Source organism: Arabidopsis lyrata (assembly GCF_000004255.2).
Source record: "Arabidopsis lyrata subsp. lyrata unplaced genomic scaffold ARALYscaffold_7, whole genome shotgun sequence".
NCBI lineage: Eukaryota > Viridiplantae > Streptophyta > Magnoliopsida > Brassicales > Brassicaceae > Arabidopsis > Arabidopsis lyrata.
In genome coordinates this window covers 24,513,621-24,526,984 of record NW_003302549.1, presented here as the reverse complement: position 1 = coordinate 24,526,984, position 13,364 = coordinate 24,513,621, and the positions used below count along the sequence as shown (strand labels likewise).

The window sequence follows — 13,364 nt, the reverse complement described above, 5'->3', positions numbered from 1 at the left end:
ATTTCATTTTCTAACCCTAGAATCTCAATCTCTCTCTCTCTCGCTTCCCTCTGTTGAAATTCCGACTGATGATGGCTAAAACTCATGGGGGGAAGAGAAGAATTCTGGTTCGTCGGTCACGGCAACTGAGTCAAGCAGCAGCCGCAGAAAATGTCGGACCAAATCCTACAAAAGATGAGCCGATTTGTTGATTGCAGATTAACCATTGTTGATTGTTGATTGCAGATTAACCCTAGCTGATCATACATGCTGACTCATGCTCTAAGAATATATTTGATTTTATTCGATTTGATTCGACTTATTTTATATTTTTATATGTACTATAATAAAACGAAGAACGTGATGGATTAGTTGAAACAAAACTGAATCTTATTTGAAAGCAGAATTATTCTGTATAGTCCAATCACTGATTATATATTATATCAATTAATACTACCCGTTTATTGAAATGAAAGAAGTACTTGTAATATTAGTTTAAACAAACCTAATTTTTCCGACAACATTTTTGATATCTATACTAATAATTGGGAATCTCTAACTATTAAATAACTTTATGAAGTGTAAAATATTATAAAAGATGTCATTAGTTGTAAGTGTTTTTAAATAAATTCATTAAAAGTATAATAGTAATCACAAAATTAATATATTTAAATCAAAATAGTAAAATTCTGATGACAAAAAAAAAGTAAAATTCTTTTAAGTAATTACTCCCTCCGTTTCGTTTTAGTTGTCGTTTAAGATTTTCTCATACAAATTAAGAAAAGCATTAAATTTTCTGTTTTACCCTTTATTAATATATCTTATAAATTTTTTCATTGGCCAAAACATTAAAACAATTGGGATAATACTGGAATTTTTACCAAACATTTGCATTGAAAACTTAAAACGACAACTATTACGAAACAAAATTTAAGTCCTAAAACGACAAGTAAAACGAAATGGAGGGAGTATAAGTTTCCAAAAAATTAAACTCACTTTTTCTCTCTTATTAGTTATGAACGAAAATTTGAAATTAATTTCTAAAAAATTGTTAACCAATGAGAATTGAAAAACTAAGATTTGATATCCAACTAAGATTTTATCTAAACCAATCCTAATAGACTATTTTATATCAAAAATAAAAATAATATCATTTTAATTCAAAATTAAAAACAATATCGTCTAAAAAGTTTTATCAATGGAAGATTTTAAGATTGAATTTGGAATTTCTTAAAAACATTAAATACAAATATCTTAAGATTCAGTTTTGTTATAGTATTTTCACAAATTTTGAAATATAAAGCGAAATTTATTTCACAATTTCGATTTTAGATATTAACAAATATTTATATTTACTATAAAATAAACTCAAATAATAATAAATTTAAAGTAATTATCATTATGGTCTTCGTTTACAGAAACTTTCAAAAATATCTAAAACAATAGATTGTACATATTAATTTCGAAAATTTTATGTTTTATTTTCTCTTTTTAACCGGATCTTCCTTAAATAAATCCATAATATATTGCACACAATTTTCGAAATAATGTAAACTAATTATAGATTTTGCATTTCAAAACAAATTATGCATGAGATCCTTTTTATAGATGTATCTCAAATTTTTATTTTTAGTCCAAAAATTGAATTAATTTATGATAAAAGAATGAAAAGAAGAATATTCAAAATTTGGCTAATAAAAGAAACACTAATAAATTTGTTAAAATATATTTGTAACTTTAACATCATACATATTAATCATACATATAAAGAAACAAGAATTTGGAACATGATTTTAAGGGAATGAAATGAGAATAGGAATTACGAGACGGGATGGAAGGGAAACATAAATTAAAAATCAAACTAAATACCCAACTGGTATGAGTTCTGTTATGACCACTATATAAAATAAATTTGTTTACACACATAATCATCTACATATACATTTTTATAGGGTTTTTTTTTTTGCATTAATTCATTTGGATCCGTGTTTTATCCGGATTTAAATCTATCCGGATCTTGGATAAGAAATTTTAAGAATGTTGTCTTTAAACCATATTGAAATATTGACTCTAATTACTTCTAGAATTCCATAATTAAGCTACCAATTCGCACTTAACATATTCCTAAACTATTTCCATATTCAAATATCTCCGGATGCTAATAATACCTAATTGATTCTACTTTTATTTACACAATCAAAACAAATAACTTCTCACATACCTTATCATGTCTATTGTTCCTCCATTTTCGTCAATGCAATCTTTAACAATACAATTTTCTGCTTCTATCAATTTAAAGGACTTCCAAATATGTGTTTCCCTCTACTAATTGAATTTATTTTCCCGCCTATCCTCTGTTCTTATCATTTCAGAGAATCTTTAAGGGATCCTCTCCTTTCAACAGATTTATGATAACCACAACCGATTAATTGCTAACCATTAATCTAGATTCCATAATTATAACAATGCAGAGATTTTATGCCGATTTGGAAGAGATTGTGATACCAATATGCTTTGTAATCAAGTTTTCTTTAACCTAATCTATGACCCTATATATAGTTCCATATCTAACTTCTCATTATCATCAGCACTCACAACCTCTAATCTAAACATTTTCTCTAAACATAATCGAGCAAACAATGGCTGCGGCAACATTTGCTTACCTCAAAGATGTCAGGCCATACACCACACATTGGAGAGTCCAAGTGAAGGTACTTCACTCCTGGCGGCAGTACACAGCCAACACTGGTGAAACTCTAGAGTTGGTGTTATCTGATATTGAGGTAATTCAGTTGCATATTAATTGTGAATTAGTTTGATTCCTTTCTATAAACTACTTTCAATTCTACCTATTATTCACCATCAATAAATACATTTTAAACAGACCTTAAGGAAAAAGTTGTTGTCTCAATCATCGATTTCAGAAAAGCACTAACCTTTAGATTGCTCAGATTATGAATTGAACAATCGATTGAGTTGTCTCATGTACTCCATTGCTTGATTACGCACTCGGTTGATAGCAGTCACTTACATGCATCCACTAAATTATCCATATTCTGTTCAGTTGCAACATGGAGATTGTTCTCGCCGGAGGCTTTGATCTTCTAAAATCCAATCGGAATTTGAGAGACCTTATTTGCAATCCCAAATAATAATCGACATCTATCCATACTGCCAAGATTTATTCAAAGTTTACAAGATGGCAGAGGATGGTGAATTGAAGTTCTTTGACAGTCGGAATTGTTTTTTCCGTTATGGCACCGAGAGACTCTAATCCGTTAACGGTACCAATTTTTTCCCTTTTTTTTTCCTATCAAATAGAAAATATTACTTTTAATAACTTTATACAAACTTCATTAAACTAAAAATCTTTCTAACTATTACTAATGTCATAAAATAAATCCAAAACACTTTATCTTCTAAATATACACACATTTATAACTTATATTTCCTTTGCACTAAATATAAATTCATAAATACTATAAATTTTATTTTTTTTAAAATCAATATATTCAAATGAAATGAAACACAATATCGTATGTGTGTAATTTTATAAAATTGGAAATGGCATAATTTGAGTACAAGTGAGTGATGTATTGGAAATTTTTTAAAATCTATTTTTACTAAAATGAAATTGAAATTGACTAATTCTACCATTTATAGATATATACAACTCTCAATATCAATATATACATTTTAATTAATAAAAAAAATTCGTATATGTCAAAGAAAATATTTAAATTAATAATTAAAAAAATTTCAAATAATATTGAGGCCCGCGGTGTACCGCGAATTAACATCTAGTGTACGTACGTTTTCAGTTACACATATTCTATTTATGACGGATATGAGACCGTAATATTTTTATTTCACGTATACGAGATAGGTTTTCTGTTCCAAAATAGTTACACCTAGCTAATATAAATGAAATAAATCAAATTAAAACTGAATCCATATCCTATTTAACACATGTAATCAAACTGTTAAAAATGTTTTAATTAGTTTAGAAAATAAAAACGTAACATCACTTAACTTTTGTAACTAAATTATAACTTAATTTTATCTTAAATATAATTTCATACGTACGTGTAGCTCCAGATCTTAAAATATAACTATGCACTAACGCAACTGAATTTCGTTCATTACTCGAACTTTCTATTATCTATACTTTTACGAAGGTCACTAACACAACAAAATATTTATATTTTGAAAATCTATATAACAATTTCTATAAAAATATCTCTGCACGTACGTGTGGATCCAGATCTAATACACTAAAATATATATATCATAAAACAACAAAATAATCTATATTGAATTAAAATTTGTTAGATAAAACAACAAAATAATCTAGTAGTTAATAAATGATACTCCCTCCGTTTCAGTTTAGTTGTCGTTTTAGGATTTAAATTTTGTTTATAATAGTTGTCGTTTTAGGTTTTCAATGCAAATGTTTGGTGAAAATTCTAGTTTTATCCCTACTGTTTTAATGTTTTGGCCAATGAATATTTTTATAAAATATATTAATAAAGGGTAAAACAGAAAATTTAATGCTTTTTTTAATTTGTGTGAAAAAACAAAAACGACAACTAAAACGAAACGGATGGAGTAATAAATTATAGCAAAATACTGCTCTTTGAGTATATTTATTTAATAGATTTTTATATTTATTGAAAACAACAAAGTAGGTGGTGGATTCATATAAACAAAAATGATTTTTTTCTTCATTCGATAAAGTCAAATCAGTCATATTAATAATCAACACTATGAGTAGATTTATCTAATATTTTTATATTTAAGTGAAATCAAACAATGATGTATTAGTGTAAACAAAACTGAATTTTCTCAAATGAAATTTTAATTCAGAAGAGTAAAACAATAACTTCGTTTTTTGTTAGTTTTGAATTTAACTAATCAGTTATTTTGAAATCAAAATGTGTTGATAAGTGACATGTGTGGATAAAAGTGTGAAAACAGTGATATAGGTTTTCATCCTCATATTTTGTTAATAAAAAGATATTTAATTTAAGTCGAACCACTCCTTTAACGTTGGGTGTTGATGTAGTTGGTAATGGTGTCAGTTTTTGAGTATTTCAAAGCACTTGAATATTATAAGGTTTTCAAGAAAACTCTAAGAAAATAACTGGCAAAATCTTTTTCTGAGTGATCGAAGAAACTCTCTTATGGCCTCGGGAGTGGTTGCAGATTCATCTTAACACATGTTCTAAGAACTTGATTTGATTCGATTCGATTACACGTATTTTATATTTTTTATATTTACTAAAAATTCTAAAATATAAGGAAGAACGTGATGGATTAGTTGAAACAAAAATTGTCTTCTTTGAAAGATTCCTATAATTTATATAATATACCAATTAATGTAACACATTCAATAGATTTATTGAATATTTTAAAATTTATTGAAATAAAAAGATACGTGATTGATTTTTGAACAAAACTATTTTTTCTGACAGCATTTTTCCTCGAATAGATTGAATCAATGGTTATAAATTACAGCAAAAATACAACTTTTTGGGTATTTATTTAATAGATTTGTATATTTATTGAAAACAAAAAAGCATGTGATGGATTAACTTAACCAAAATTGATCAATCAATATCAATAATCAACATTATGTCAACTCTGGCTTCGAGCGCGTGATTAAGTCTACAAAGTTTTTTCTACATCGATTTAAATTTTATTTTTCAGCATAGTTTTTTACCTAAAGAAAAAGTAAAAGCATAGTTTGCTAACCCGTCCGCAAGGCGGTTACTCGGTTAACCTTTCTATAAGTGTGTAAAATCCGGACTATCCAGTTCCTAGATAAAAAGCGTGGGGGAGGAGAAAAAGAAATATGACATTTAATAAATGTTCAACAGTTGAATTGACTTTTACTCGTCAACTGATAGGACGAAGTGACGGTTATTAAATGCGACCGACTTTAATTTGGATCTATAACAAAAACGTATGGCTGAAAATTAAAACTTTTAAACCACTAACTTAATTGCGTAGATATCTATTAATAAATTTAGCACAAAATAGTTAGAGTTATAATTCTATGAAAGTGTATGGAAATTTAACTAAATTTATAGATAACTATTAACTGACATGTTTATCCAAACATTGTTGTAGATCTTTATTTGTATCGTGAAAAGTTATCTCTTCCGGCGAATAAATTTACTATATAATTCTCTGATACGGCAGTGTCAATAGTAATGACGACGTTGTTTTCTTGCTCGGTTTGAATGAATTAGAACAGAGTTGAGAGACAAAGAGAGAGAGAAATGAACATAAGAAAAAAATAGACATCCAAAAATCAGAAATTAAAATGAAAACAAAACATGAGGTAAGTAGAGTTAGTTTGGGGATAAAAATGGGCAAAAATTACTGTTGTCTTAGGCATGTGACCATAATACCAAAAAAAATATTTTAATTACTTGGATCTATGGTCTCCTAGCTAATTAACTCTTGTAAGTTTTATCAATGCAGGATTTTAAGATTGAATTTGAAATTTCTTAAAAAAAATAAAAACAAATATTTTAAGATTCAGTTTTGTTATATTATTTTCGCAAATTTTGAGATATAAAACGAAATTTATTTCACAATTTCTAAAAATGATTTTAGATATTAACAAATATTTATATTTACTATGAAATAAACTCAAATAATAATAAATTTAAAATAATTATCATTATGGTATTCGTTTAGAGCAAGTTTCAGAGAAATTTTTTTTTTTTTTTTTTTTTGATCAAAGTTTCGGAAATATCTAAAAAATAGATTGTACGTATTAATTTCAAAAATTTTGTGTTTTATTTTTTTTATTTTTAACCGGATCTTCTTTAAATAAATCCATAATATATTGCATACAGTTTTCAAAATAATGTAAACTAATTATAAATTTTGCATTCAAAACAAATTATGCACGAGATCCTTTTTATAGATGTATCTCAAATTTTTATTTTTAGTCCAAAATTTGAATTAATTTATGATTAAGAATGAAAAGAAGAATATTCAAAATTTGGCTAATAAAAGAAACACTAATAAATTTGTTAAAATATATTTGTAACTTTAACATCATACATATTAATCCGCAAAACTCACAGTATATATTATATAGTACTTAAGGTAAAGAAACAAGAATTTGGAACATGATTTTAAGGGAATGAAATGAGAATAGGAATTGCGAGACGGTATGGAAGAGAAACATAAATTAAAAATCAAACTAAATACCCAACTGATATGAGTTTGGGTTATGACCACTATATAAAATAAATTTGCTTACACACATAATCATGTACGTACGTTTTCAGTTACAAATATTCTATTTATGATGGATACGGGACTGTAATATTTTTATTTCACGTATACGAGATGGGTTATAGGACGAAGAATTAATGATAGATACAGGACCGGATAGGTTTTCCATTCCTAAATAGTTACGCCTAACTAATATACATGAAATAACCCAAACTAAAACCAAATTCATATCATATTTAACACATGTAATCAAATTGTTAAAAATATTTTAATTAATTTAGAAAATAAAAATGTAACATCACTTAACTGTTGTAACTAAATTATATCTTAGTTTTATCTTAAATATAATTTTGTACGTACGTGTAGATCCGGATCTTAAAATATAACTATGCACTAACGCAACTGAATTTCGTTCATTACTCTAACTTTATATTATGTATAATTTTACGAATTTCTCTAACACAACAAAATATTTTATATTTTGAATATCTATATAACAATTTCTATAAAAATATCTCTACACATACGTGTGGATCCAAATCTAATACACTAAAATATATATATATCATAAAACAAAAAAATAATCTATATTGAATTAAAATTTGTTAGAAATTTTGTTAAAATATGAAACCTTGCACGTACGAGATCAGGATCTAGTAGTCAATAAATGATTATAAATTACAGTAATAATACAGCTCTTTGAGTATATTTATTTAATACATTTTTATATTTATTGAAAACAACAAAGTAGGTGATGGATTCTTATAAACAAAAATATTTCTTTTTTCGTCATTCGATAAAGTCAAATCAGTCAATATTAATAAGCAACACTATGAGTAGATTTATCTAATATTTTTATATTTAAGTGAAATCAAACAATGGTGTATTAGTGTAAACAAAACTGAATTTTCTCAAAAGAAATTTTAATTCAAAAGAGTAAAACAATAACTTGGTTTTTTTGTTAGTTTTGAATTTAACTAATTAGTTATTTTGAAAACAAAATGTGTTGATAAAAGTGACGATATATGTGTGGATAAAAGTGTGAAAACAGTGATATCGGTTTTTATCCTCATATTTCGTTAATAAAATGATATTTAATTTAAGTCGAACCAACTCCTTTAACGCTGGTGGTTGATATAGTTGGTAATGGTGTCAGTTTTTAAGTATTGCAATGGACTTGAATATTACTTCCTCTGTTTCATATTATATGATGTTTTAGTTTTTTTTTTTTTCATAATATATGATGTTTTGAAAAAATAATTCAAGTTTCTATGCAAAACGTTAAATTAAACAGCTTTTTAATAATTTATATTCTACTGTTAATTATATCATTGGTCAAATTAATTCTAATAGATATTCATTTATATTTTTAATGTGAAAAACTCAAAATTAATTACTTTTTTTAATTTTGTGCTTTTATTTAAAACTTTTAATATTGTGAAAGAGAGAGAGTATAAGTTTTTCTGGAAAACCCTAAGAAAATAACCGGCAAAATCTTTTTATGAGAGCCAGAAGAAACTCTCTTAGTGCCTCGTAAGTGTTGACACTTGACATGTGATACATGTTAAGAATTTGATTTGATTCGATTCGATTACGCGTATTTTATATTTTTTATATTTACTAAAAAGTCTAAAATAAAAGGAAGAACGTGATGGATTAGTTGAAACAAAAACTGTCTTCTTTGAAAGCATCTTTATTCAGTATAGTCTAGTCAGTGATTATATAATATACCAATTAATGTAACTCATTCAATAGATTTATTGAATATTTTAAAATTTACTGAAATAAAAAGATACGTGATTGATTATTTTGAACAAAACTATATTTTCTGACAGCATTTTTCCTCGATAGAGTGAATCAATGGTTATAAATTACAGCAAAAATACAACTTTTTGGGTAGATTTATTTAATAGATTTGTATATTTATTGAAAACAAAAAAGCATGAGATGGATTAACTTAACCAAAATTGATCAATCAATATCAATAATCAACATTATGTCAACTCTCACTTCAAGCGCGTGATTAAGTCTACAAATGTTTTTCTACATCGATTTAAATTTTATTTTTCAGCCGTATTTTTGCAAAGAACGATGCCCTAGTTGTGAAAATGTATAGTTTTTTTTTAGTATATAATTTAACATTAGATTTAAAAAAAAAAATCAACATTATGATTAGATGATCTAATATTTTATATTTTTTTTTTAACGTGAGACAAACGTAATATAGCTCTTATACATATATTGTAAATGTATTCACGATCACATACATTTGATTTTTAAAAATCTAAAGGTAGAATTGAACTCTTCGTCTCGAAGGCTTCGATTTGATATATTACTTATCAAATTTTTTAAAACTTGACAATAGCAAAAAAAAAGGTATATTGCATATTATTTTTGAATTCATATGATTATTCTGCATTTTTCGGAGGTAGGGGTAAAGTTGTAAAAATGGACGATTTTGAGGTTTTTTTTTGCACAAAACCCTTTATTATACTCATAGTGGGCCGATATTTTTATGGTGTTACGTTTGTCTCACGTTAATATAGTACAAAAAAATGAAGAGAGACAAGGTGAACTTAAGATAAGCACTAGTTAGCGTGTAAGAAAAGAGTGACTAAATTTTGGTTCATGAATTTATTTTGTTTTAATATCATTTTTTTTATAAGAATTTGTTTTAATATCATGCAAATATTTAAGCTTGCTATGATAAGAATTTGTTTTAAACTGCAACTACAAGAAATTAAGTACAAAACTACACGAAAGTTTTGATATCCATAAAAAGAAATATTAAAACCACACAGTCACACTTATGAGATCACATTTTAAATTGGCTTTGTTGACCAACTTTTTTAGGCGAATTTTTCTCTCTTTTTTTTTTTCTTAAACAAAGAGGAAGGAACAAATGTTCTTACAAACAAAAGAACGTGAACTACTTTGCCCATAAACAAGGAACAAGGCACTTAAAAGAGAAATTTTAAGGAAGTGACTTATTCTTAATATCGTGGTTTTTGTTTCTTCACTTACTATCTCCTTATAGGTTTGTTACTTCCTTGTCAAGGAAACGAAGAACTGAACAGTTGGTTTGTTGCGCAAAGTATCGTAACGCTGGGAAAGATGGTATGTATACCTCTCAAACAGACGATCCATAATGGCGTCTCCAAAATGAGCAGCAAGCATTGGTTCAGTAATGGATCTTATGATGCTTGTCCTCTTTCTAATGACTTCAAATTGGCATGATTGGTCCAAATTATTATCATCATCTTTCACTTCGGTACGACCAGTTTTGTATGAAAAGAGAAGACCAAAGATTGTCTCGAAATTATTGATTTCGAAAGAGCCCTCGCTTTCGATAACTTCCCTCACCTCACTTTCGTCAGGATTGTAGAATGGCAAGTTAAAAGAAGCTACATCTGATTCCTTCACAATACCCTGCACTCAAAACACATTTCAAAAATCATATAACAACACTTTTTTAATCATGCAGTATACACACAAATTTATGATTTCAAAATATACGGTTCTAAAAATCCCCGCCTAGTCCGATTACTCCCCACTTAATCGCTAGGGTCACCCTCTACGCCTCGATTAATGACTAATCCCTTAAAAAAATCAGTCACCCGATTACTCTCCGCCTAATCCGAATAATTCCAGCATAATCCGATTATTTTCCGCCTATTCTTACATATCCTAATTATTTTGTGATTGCAAGTATATAACAACTCTTTTTTTTGTTATTTAAACATTTGAATTGGAAGTTTGTGATGTTTTACAATAATTTATGCTCAAAATTTTAATAAAAGTCATAATTTTTAATGAAAAATCATAAAAATTTGCCTTAAATATATATTTATGTGTTTACTACAATTTTGAAAATAATATTATATTAATATATTTTTAAAATATTAAAATAACTCTAAAACTAATCCCCGATTAATTTAGTTCGATTAATCGCTAGGCCCATACCGAACGCCCGACTAGCACCTAGCGATTTTTCAAACAAACTTCAAAGTATATACATTTCAACTATATTCCCTCCCTGTATTTCAATATATATATAAACTAAAAATTTGAATATGTGAATTTATGTCCATACTTTATTGCTTGCTCGTTAAAGAATAGAAAACAAAGAAGAGTTATCACAATGAATACCTCAGAAACCAAGTCGAGGAGGGAATCAGATATCGACGACCAATTTTGGAAACAATCTTGAGATAAAGGATCCAAAGCTTTTCTGCCCACAAAAGTAAGAGCCATACGTCCATTTGACACAGTCTCATCCGCACGCATTCTTAGAAATAACGAAAAGTCATGCTTGAACTGACTCAAATAACTCTTGTACACATTTGGAAGGCATGGACTTCTAAGGTACACGTTCTTCTTGTTATCTTCAAGACCCTTAGGAACTTTGGAAAGCCAATGGAGACAAAGAGATGAATGAACAAAATGGAGAGATTTGCTTGGGAATAGTCTTGAGTAGAATGAGCCTGGGACTCCTGAGATGAAGCATTTTCCTTTAACATCCATCTTCAGCAACTTGTGGAAGGCAGGGACCAACTTGAAAGTAGTGTTGAAATCGTTGTCTGGGAGATCGTTCAGACAACAATTGATCTCTGGTAAGTTTTTGCCTTTTTGTTGGTATGATGTTATGATCGTGTCGACGATTTCGGACATGACCAATAACGTGTTTTCCCCGGAAGAACATCCTAAGTCAGCCACTTTTACACAACCAGGAAAATTCATTTTCACTATCATTTCTTTCACGGTTTCTACCACCACCGGTTTTGCATCAGAAGCAAGACGTTTCTAAGAAGCCAAAATGCCAAAAAAGAGAGACAAAAACGCACATATTAATCAGAAAGTTGTTATTCTTTTTTTTTTGGGCAAATAAGTTGTTATTCAATCTAATAATATTCAAAATAAGTCGTACAAATTGTCGAGGCAAAACGTACCTGCCCCTCGGAGTTATTGGCATAACTGTGTTCTCCATCTCCCCCTTTCATGCTAAGAACCCCCATGTTAAAGTCCCTATAATACATAACAATTTGATTTGAGTAGATTAAACACAAAAGGGATGCAAGAAAAAACAGGACCTTGTGGGAGACAATGATAGATGGACAAACCTTTGAATTGTATCTTTGCACGATGAATTGTGATATTTGATCTATGATTGTCTAGAACCATATATATAGACCGCATAATTCATCTTGCAAGAAATTGCATGTGTGTGAGAGAGAGTGTGAGTGTGGGCTTTTCCATGAATAAATTTTATTTTATTTTTGTTTTTTTTTTCTCACCTTCCCAAATTTATTAATGTTATAACTCAGAAAACGAATATTAATTGTACGTGAGAGTATTTGCAATACGTGGCAAGAAAGATTGCGAAAATTAAGAACTATATATTAATGGATTTTCTTGTCCAAAAATCCAAAATGAAAGAACAAGTATTGAATATTTTTATCCTTGTAATTAAATATTGCAACATGCATGATTCATTTATGTAATTTATGGGTGTGATTGGTAACAAAAAACTGTACAAACTTTTTAGCTGTTAGCTACAGCTGTAAGATTTACCGGAATAGTGCAAAGCTGTATGAAAGAGCTGTACAAGAAAGCTGTATAAAAAAAGCTGAGAATAAAACTGTTTGTAACGCTTTTGATAAAAATTTTGTGATCGGTAACTTTCAAAGATGTATGTTTAGTACAGCTTTGTAAAGCTGTTACCAATCAAACCCTATTATTTTATCTTTAGGCATCTTTTTTTTTTTTTTGGTCAAATCTTTAGGCATCTAGATAATTTATTAATTTGTAATTTATTAGTTTAGAACTCTAGATAACAAAAAACATTTAATCGATATATTGTTGTAGCAATCTACAAATTCTTTTATCTCCAACAATCCTAATATGTTCACTTTCTGGGAGAACGGTTTTTTTCAATCTCAACTATTTGCTGGTGGATTTTTCCAACCCAAACTATAATTTCTAGTCGATTTTAGTCGATTTCAATCCAAACCCAAAAATAATTAAAAAGCGAAACCTGAACTAATGCAAATAAGCCGATTTCAACACGACGTGAAACGGTGTTAGTTCGAAAGCTAACAATTTTCAAGGTTATTTGATTTTATTTTCAG

The 13,364-nt window shown here is 28.0% G+C and overlaps 1 protein-coding gene across 1 annotated transcript; it reads right to left on the bottom strand.

Moving 5' to 3' along the window:
* Window positions 1-9,976: 9,976 nt before the first annotated feature.
* On the bottom strand, window positions 9,977-12,521 carry LOC9304884 (salicylate/benzoate carboxyl methyltransferase). The gene is made up of 4 exons (XM_021016608.1): window positions 12,357-12,521; window positions 12,186-12,261; window positions 11,386-12,039; window positions 9,977-10,665 (listed from the first exon to the last, which is right to left on the bottom strand). The coding sequence occupies exons 2-4, from the start codon at window positions 12,249-12,251 to the stop codon at window positions 10,279-10,281; spliced, it is 1,107 nt and encodes a 368-aa protein (XP_020872267.1). The 5' UTR covers window positions 12,252-12,261; window positions 12,357-12,521; the 3' UTR covers window positions 9,977-10,278.
* Between the last annotated feature and the right edge of the window lie 843 nt (window positions 12,522-13,364).